This window comes from Orbicella franksi, chromosome 3 (assembly GCF_964199315.1).
Source record: "Orbicella franksi chromosome 3, jaOrbFran1.1, whole genome shotgun sequence".
In the NCBI taxonomy this organism is placed as follows: Eukaryota; Metazoa; Cnidaria; class Anthozoa; order Scleractinia; family Merulinidae; genus Orbicella; species Orbicella franksi.
The window spans coordinates 25,604,975-25,614,246 of NC_138147.1; the positions used below are offsets into that span (position 1 = coordinate 25,604,975).

General features: G+C 37.1%; 1 protein-coding gene across 1 annotated transcript; it reads left to right on the plus strand.

Moving 5' to 3' along the window:
• The first annotated feature begins 7,611 nt into the window (after positions 1-7,611).
• On the plus strand, positions 7,612-9,014 carry LOC145482830 (histamine H2 receptor-like). Its single transcript, XM_081461469.1, has one exon. It carries the CDS (start codon positions 7,783-7,785, stop codon positions 8,818-8,820), a length of 1,038 nt encoding a protein of 345 aa, XP_081317595.1. The 5' UTR covers positions 7,612-7,782; the 3' UTR covers positions 8,821-9,014.
• Positions 9,015-9,272: the final 258 nt, after the last annotated feature.

A 9,272-nucleotide genomic window follows, 5' to 3' on the forward strand; every position in this document is an offset into this window, starting at 1 on the left:
CGAAAGTTACGGCTACCTGTAAGTAACAACTACCTCAAAGTAGCGGCCCCTTTTGCCTGCGAAATCCGAAAGTAACCGGGGCCGTTACTTTCGGGATTCTACGGTAGGTCTGATAATTACCCCGCTACTTCAGAGAAGAGTGTCCCATTTTAAACTGAGCCAACACCACTGTGATGAAATTGCGTGCAATCTGCATGTGAAACTAATCATTCTGGATACAATCGCGGACACCTGCACCTGAAATGCTAGCTTAAATGCTTACATTCTGAAATGTTTTTCCGAATGTCCGAAATAGATAGTGGCCTTTGTCTGCATGAACAGCTGGGAAGTTCTCATCAATACAATACACCGTTATAACTATCATTGTCTGTTTTTCTTTTCTCATTATCATCAGCCTGAAACTGTCTAAATATGTATGACGGCTTATTCTGAAGTTTTATTTGAATTTAGAAAGCAAAAGAACATAGCTGTAGTTAATATGTTCCTTTCCGAACATTATTTATCGACAATTTCGGTGCATAGCCCAACTTTCCCGTTTTCTACGTACGTATAATATTCTGGTGCTACTTATGATAGCGCATGTGCATAGAGGATAGCATAGCATGGGCAATTATCGCGCTTAACCGATACTAACACCAGGTAAAGCCAGAGGGTAACAACAATACACGATGTTGACGGAAGCAAAATTGCCTAACATTTCCGAGGTTTAAAAATACATCAGTAACCAGGATAACACATTTGGAAAAATAGAAAAACGATCTCTGGTTAAAAATTTGTTTTAAAAGGAGCTTTCGACTACCAGTCTGTAGTCTTTAACGAGTAATAGCTAGAAAACGCGAACGTTGAAATATATACTAAGAAAAGTGTGAAAAAACAAAATTATAATAAAAACAATAGAAATGCTTGTGTGCGAGTAAAAAATGCTAATGTGAGGTTCAAAATAGAATTGAATATTGTCTTGGTAATTGTTTCGCATTATTGTCAGCATGGTTCGTAATTGCTGTGTGCCAGGATTCCAAAGTTTTTCTAACACGGAAATTTCCCTTGTCAATCACATTAGCATTTTTTTACTCGCACACAAGCATTTCTATTGTTTTTTATTATAATTTTGTGTTTTCACTCTTTTCTTAGTATATATTTCAACGTTCGCGCTTTCTATCTATTACTCGTTAAAGACTACAGACTGGTAGTCGAAAGCTCGTTTTAAACAAATTTTTAACCAGAGATCGTTTTCCTATTTCTACAAATTTCCGAGGTATTAGAGAAAAAATATCAAGAAGAAATATATTATTTTGTCTCTATGCAATCACCATAGAATCCACCTTTAGCGGGGTAGATAGCGGATGGGTGCTTACTCTGATGAAGTGAAGAATATAATAAAAACTGCCAGCCAGAAAGTCCATAAAGAAAAGCGTCACTTTGCTAGTTAAATACAGCTGAACTTGGATATTTTGCAAGAAAGGGCAAAACGCACACTTATACTCTGTGAAGTATGTCAATAAAGTTTTATACCGGGCAGAACTCAACTGAAATGTCGTGTTAGCCTTCTGTCATACATTCCGGTGTTAATATGAATCATTGAATTCTTATATTTTTGAGATATTTTTATGTATTTGATTAATATTTACTGATATGAAAAGTGCACATCACACACCTCCATTTACATATTCGCATCTCAGTTCCTATTAATTCTTCCTTACTTCTACATGTTAATGTAGAATTGATAACGCTGATACTGAGCGCAGCAATAACACGAAGCTTGTTAAAAAAAGAAAAAAAAAAACTGGATTTGTCCTTGCCCCATTCCATATTCTGAGCTGCAAATGTACACATTACAGATTTATTTGAAAGGTACTGGGAACAATTTGATATGAGTTCCTTTTTTTATGGCACGTGGTGTTTCCATGGCAACCACATATTGACAGGTACTATTTTCTAAATTTCGAATTGTCTTTTGTTTTTTAAGAGTGTGTCTATGAGAAGACCAGGCAAAAGGTGATACAACAAAAATTACCTTTTCTGACCTAAACTCGCCACAAATGTTGGGTTTGGTGAGTGAATGATTATGGCAGAGACAGTAAGTCAAAATACTTTATTCGCTTAAAGTTAAGGGGACCCCCTGCAAAAAAAAAAATGGCCACTTGACACTAATATATGCATAGTTAATTAGCTGTCGTCTGTTTAGTATTTCTAAAACAACAAAGGCCATGTGAAAATGAAGTCCACGGCGTCATGTTCTGCAATTATCAGTCTCAAAGTGCAAATATTCATTTTGAATAGGAAATTTGTTTGTTATTCATGGTTCCTTCATTAGTAAGCTGCATAAATGCTTAGCTAGTTAAGTCTTGTTAAAACTGCAGAAAAGCGGCTTTTGTGTCTTAGTGAATGTTCAAGAAATGGCCATGAATCATAAAGACCTATGAAAAGAATACGCCAGCGCAGAAAAAAATATAGAAGGTTCCAAACATTTTATGGCATTTTTGGGAACTTAAGTGATTGCTCTCACTATCCATGTTAGAATAATATGCCTTTGCTCAGTGTTGCTCATAGCAGAAATTTGACGTGAAACGAAACGTGTTCATTTTAACATAATCGAAAGCGTTCCTAAAACACTAAAACTAGTAATAGTTATCACTAAAGCTACCCCCGCTTTCTTTTATTTCTGCTAATTGGAAACGTGACAATAATATTGAACAGTTTTATAAGAACTATTAAACACTCTCACAAAGCATGTACAACAGAGCAGTTTACCATATCTCGTTAGAAAGGACGCAAAAAGTACTTTCTGGGAAAAAAAATATAGGTTGCCTTCATGGAAACCAATATTTCTTTTACAAAAATTTCACTCAATAGAACTTTGTGAGGAAAAAAAAAGGTTAAAAAGTTATAGCGAAACAAAAAATTAAGTCAAACTACTCTGCTTTTCGAATTTGATGCTTAAACAAACCATTTGTCTTGATATATGAGCAAACGTATCTCGAAAGCAGAACGGAAGTCGATTTTTTTTTTCGAGACGTAAACAGAAGGTCCGGGTTCGAGCCCTGGCCGGGGACATTGTGTTGTGTTCTTGGGCAAGACACGTTACTCTCACAGTGCCTCTCTCCACCCAGGTGTATAAATGGGTACCGGCGAACTTAATGCTGGGGGTAACCCTGCGATGGACTAGCATCCCATCCAGGGGGGAGTAGAACTCGTGGCTACAGGAACCTTGAAATGCTGCTAGAAGACGACGAAACGCAAACTCGTGGTTGCGAGAACCTTGAAATCAAGAGAAGGCTCGATTTTACAGCCGTTTTGTGAGCCCGCGTTCCTTGCCCTACATTACCCGAGACCACCGTGCGCGCTTAGTTTCATCAAATCCAGAACGCTTTGCATACTACCAACACATTTCTTACTTTTTTGAAATTCCTTTTATGTATACACGCGGGGAATCCTAGGGTGCCTCCTCGGGCCAAAACCCTGCGGGGGCAATAAACGGCGGCTCTTTGGATAACAATTACGTGATATGACATCACAACTCCATGTTGTTTGCCTCGTAGACCATAAGAAAACCGTTTTTGATTAGGTATGATTCCGACGATAAAATGCAAGTTGTGTCGACTTGTCTTTAATTTATTGTTTCTTTTTTTTAATAGGAAGAAAAGGTTCAGTAAGAGCTCCTAGTGCAGGCAACACGCAACTTCACAAGAAAATTAATTTTTACCTTTCATCATCTATCTTTTCGCGAAACAATAAGTGTATAGCAGTTAAATAGTGCATCTTTTGTATAAAGTCGTCGTTTGTGAGCGTTAAATTATTAGTAGGCTTCAACCTTCTGGACTCAAATGTGAGCAGCCTCGAAAGCTGTTTCCCTGCTCTTTAGGGGCGTCATAATTCTGAATAGAGCAGCTGCTTGTAGAAAAAGCCATCAAGCTTTTTCTATTAAAACGAGTGGCTCTTTACTATCCAGAAGGACCATCAAATGGTTAAAATCTCGATCCAGTCATCTGCTGATGTTTTGTTATAATACCTACCTTTGTTGATGGCTTAAGGATAAAACTGATAACATATCCATAGTAAAGAAACTGTCTTGGCTTGAATATTGCAATGTGTTTTCTTTATTAATTTTAAAAGAATAAAGACAGCTGAGTTTTCTCTTCTATTACATTTGTTGATTTTCACAAGAGTACCATTTATATTCAGAAAGAAGCATCTATTACCTGTAAGTAGTTCAGTTTTCGTTTACTTTTGTTCGGTTTTTTACCTTACAAAGACGGCTTGGTGTACCAAATGCTCGAATTTTTTTACAATGCACGTAATAGAACATATATCGGTCAAGTGAAAAAGATTTTGCCGAGTCTGCCTAGTCCAGTTCGGACTGTTTCCATTCTCCGTCGTCAACCTAATGATTGATCACAAGTAATTCTAAAATTATAAAGCCAGTTTTTTTCTCCAACTAGGTTACAGGTTGATGAAATCTACTACATTTGAAAACGATCAGTGTCTGTTTACTGAAAGACCTTCGTGTGAATATCGAAGCGTTTGGGAAGTTTCAGCACCAAGAGTAATTACGTCTTTTTTTCCATTTCCAGTTTGAATGTAACTAACTGCTGCTGTAGACAGCTGATTCAGACTTTCCGTAGGCGTCACAAAACTGATGAAGATTAAAACTCAAGAAGCCATCAAATAATTCTTTAAAAAAGAAAAATACGAGAGTTCATTTCTAATCGAAACAAAAAAAAACATCAAGCTCGTCTAACAATAGCTAAGTGACTTTTTCGAGCAATGAGGAAATCGTAGGTTGACAAACTACACCAGAGTTAAGTTACTTTCAATATAATCTTTTAAGACTATACGTCACTCACTGCAGGAGCTTTCCTTTGGAAGATGATTTCCTGAAGAAAAATTCGTATTAAAGAAAAACTTAATGACAGTGGGGGAGTTGGCGGTCAAAAAATCTCATTTTGTCGCTTCAATGATAAAGTTCCATTGTTTAATTTCATTCGGAAAATCTCATTTCAAGGTTACAAAACTAATCAGTCCCCTATAGTTAGCGCTGCACGCTAATGTATAGAGACGGTATCAAATATTCTCAATTTTTGGCTTGAACATGAATTCAGAAACAGTAAAAAAAAGATAGTTATCAAGACGAAAGGAGCAATGCACGTTTTATGTTCAACCCATCGTTGCTGTCGTCTAAGATTGAAACAGCTGTCTTTAAGCAGAGGTGGTACGAATGCAAATGAGGCTAAAAAGTAATTAAACGATTTCATGTTTTGTTTGTTTGAGTTCAATAGCGGCCAAAGGTGAAGCGAAATAACTTGAAAGCTACCAGTGTGGCTTTTTTATGACCACAACTGTTAGTTTACTTCTAGCTTGTGGTCGCGGCCGCGTGTATTTGCAGTTTTTTGATATTTTCTTTGCTCCAGGTGAATACTGTCCAGCTAGCCTGAACTAGCCGCTCGATGTACAGGTACGTTTAAAAGTGAATGTATCGTTTCCACTGCATTAAAAATAGCCCATGTGCATGGAAGGCAAGCACCGCTTTAAAAAAAATTAAGAAAATATTTCATGATATAGCGAGACCTGGTTATCTACTCTAAAGGAAGAGCCATAGTTCGTTTCATTCAGTTTTTTAGTTCAGTTTGTGCAGGTAAGTTCATATTAAGGTAGATCTTAAGGTCGCCATGCAAAACCCCGCCATCTTGAGTGAAATTGAATGTACATTTACAGAATCTGACAATTGTGCGGGAGCTGCTGTTTGAGCACTTCATATGAAGCAAAGCCAGAAACATGCAACGAAAATTTTCCCGGTTAAATTTTACCTCTGGTAAAACCATTTTTCCAATTTAATCTCAATAAATTTTTAGATATATAAGTTTCCGAAAATTTTTACCAAATCTACCTAATACAACAAATAATAAAAGCCGCATTTAAAGGTGAAGTGACCATTTCAACCCAAAGAGACTTGTTCTGAAAGCATAAGAGAACGATGTTAGTGTTCCGTTCCATTGTAGAAACAGGGAAATATGAACGGGTGAGCATGGTTCTTTAGTCGTGGGACCTTCCAACTTTTTTTTTTTTTTTTTTTTTTGTTTGTTTTTTTTTTAATCTTTCTGTTCCCGTATCTTTCCAATTAATTTAGTAACGCCTTGCGCTTTAAATTAGACTTCCGAATAATCTAATCATGCCTAGAAAAGGCATCAACCCAAATTCTTATTTAGTGAAGTAACATCTGGTATGCTATTCTCTAAAGGCCGCGCCGGTGAATTTTAGGTGGATCTATTTATAAACAAACTTCATAAAAAAGATTTGCTCGATGTGAAAGGAGATGTTTGAACAAGAGCTGCCGGTCTGGCGTAAATGGAACCTTGAGCAAAGCTTTTATTTACTTTGCCATATGGGAGCGGGTGTCTCAAAGCATTTTAGCTTTCATTTCTCTAGAATTCACTAGGCTGTACATCAGTAGATATTGCTTAAATAAATAGCATCTTTTTAGGAAACACACTACAAGACAATGCCCGTATATTTCCATATTGTCAGGAGAGAGATTAAGAACAGATAACTCTGAAGCAACATCCTACTTTTAGAAAATTGGAAGGAACTTTAGCAGGAGTGACGATTTAAAATTTAAATAATCAAATTTTACCTTCAGAAAATATGAAACGAATTTATTTATAAAACAAGACATTACTTGCCATTTTAAGTCATCATCGAAAAGATCAAAAAAGTACACTGATTATCATAAAGCCTGCATATTGATTGCCTAAAAGGATCTGATATTTTCAACTTACTGCTTTACTTAGACTTTTTAGATTAATCTGTCATTCGATCCGAATTTTTCACGCCACAATTTTTTTTTTTTTCCTGCAAGTAATTGATTCACTAAGTGAGTGAAAACAAACTTCTTAGTTGTGGTAATTTATTTTAAACTTCGTGAAATAAGCTTCCGAATGAGTGGTATTTGCTAGCCAACTGAAATTCGATTCAAATTCGAGTTGTTTTGCTTTCCGTGATATGATTTTGTGTTACAAGACAAAACAAATTAGACGGCTCAAGAGGTCATAGATATTAGTGGTTTTAACATTATTTTAAGCTTTTGAAAAACAGTTCATTAGTTTGAAAGGATACTTTGGTCACAAACCAAAGGGTCATTCTTGTTGCCGTAGTTTAGCCTTCATTTGCATACACGTACACGTTTACCTCGAGACTCCTTGGCCAAAACGTGTCAAGTGAATTTTAATCTTATGTACTTTAAACAAGAGATATTAGTCATTATACACTACCTAAATTTGCGAGAAGTGTGTAATGTCCTGATACATCCTGCGATATCAAGTCACTGACCTTATGTGGCTACGATAACAATGTCACTTTCAAGTACAGTAATTTTGCCTTGAGTCAAATTGAAAGGAAGCTTTAAAAAATGGAATATTAAGATCGCAATTAAATATTGAGCATTTTTATTTTCTTTCTAAAATGGAGATGGAGTTTCCAGATTTCTTGCTAAATGTGGTCATAAAATTCTGAAAATGAGACTCCAAACAAATGAGCTTTAAAACAATGACTGACGAGGAACTAGTCAAAATTAAAGTATTGAAGAACAGAAAGGTATACAATTTGTGCCTCGTGAAAATTGCTGAAGCTATACAAGAGTATCCCCTAAATTTTCGCCGAATTCAGCTATTTCGGAATTTTGGCTCGTTTGTTTTTGCCAAGATACGAAACCATGGTTTTGTTGACAACAAAATTTTTTTCTCTCTCTCTCAACAGAGCCGCCAAGTCGCAAATCAACAACCCGCAACAATGAATAGCACCTTAGAAGGAAATCCTTATGATGATCTAATAGCGATAATGGATTCCAGGAGCACTACCGACTACATTATAGAGACGACCCCGTATATCATAATCAACTTGATGGCGCTATTTGGAAACATTCTCGTTTGTTTGATCGTTTATAAAAATCCTCGTTTGCAAACCATCACCTTTCAATATATTTTTGCACTGGCCATTTCTGACGTCGCCATGGCAATGTTTTGCATGCCACTGGTTTGGGGAGTGCTGCTTGTGGGCGAATGGCGGTACTCACAGGAGGTGTGTGGAGTGCATGGCTTTGCAGTTCTCTTTTTGGCCTTTGTTTCTTTGCAAACGATTGCTCTACTTGCTTTCAACCGCTATTGTCGAGTGGTAAAACCTTGGCTATTTCGCAAAATTTTCACAAAGAAGTTCGTGGTGCTCTCCTTGCTCGCTGTAGTAGTTTCCGCTGCGTTCTTTCTCGGCTTACCATTGGTCACAGGTTGGGCATATTTCCATTTCCACTCAGGCAAAATCACGTGCGTGCTTGAATTTCACCATCAAACCATCGACAAGATATATACTGGCGTTTTGGGTTTAGTCATAGTCGTGATTCCATTTGGCTCCATAACATTTTGTTACACCAAAGTGTTCTTGAAAGTACAGAAACATCGACAAAGGTTTCAATCTATCGACTCAATAGGTGCTCAGAGTTCGAGGATCAGTGTCGAGGAAGTAAACATTACCAAGACCCTGTTTGCCATGGTGTTGGGGTTTACGATTTGCTGGGTCCCTGTGTTTGTTATCGAGTTTACTGATTCTGCCACGGGGAACCACTCTTTACCCAGACGAGTATATCTCCTCAATGTCTTTTTGGTATCAATTAGTTCTGCAATCAACCCAGTCATATACGGAGTGCTCAACAGGACATTCAGGTTGGAATATTACAGGATGTGGCCCTGTTGCAGCTGTTGTTCCATGGACGTTTGGGACATCCAACGAGAACAAGAACAAAACGACAAGCCCAAAAGAGCCGACACTTCCACCTGATCTTCAAAACAATTCCCCCTCTGCCACGGGGGAATCACCTTTCCATTGAGTAAAGATGCTATTCTGACCTCTCCAACCCCGTAAACTGGGGTTCCTAGATCAGATCTGTAACTAAATGGCGATCGTGTTTTGGTTTTACTTATAACCATGCAGACAACTTAGAAGAGAATCAGTAGAAATGAGACACTATGACAACAAAATAAAAATGAGACTGAAAAGGCTCTTGAAATTGTCCGATAGTAGCTTGTTTACTAAGCGTTTCGGGCTGAGTCCTTCTTGAGTGTATCAAACTGAAGAAAGCCTAAAGACAAAACGTTTAATAAACCAGCTACTACTATTTGACAATTTCAAGAGCCTTTTCAGGCTCAAAATTAACTTAGAAGAGAGTCAAGCTACCAAAGTTTAATTAGAAGTTTAAGCATTTAAACTGTGGTTAATGAGCTCTGTAGTCT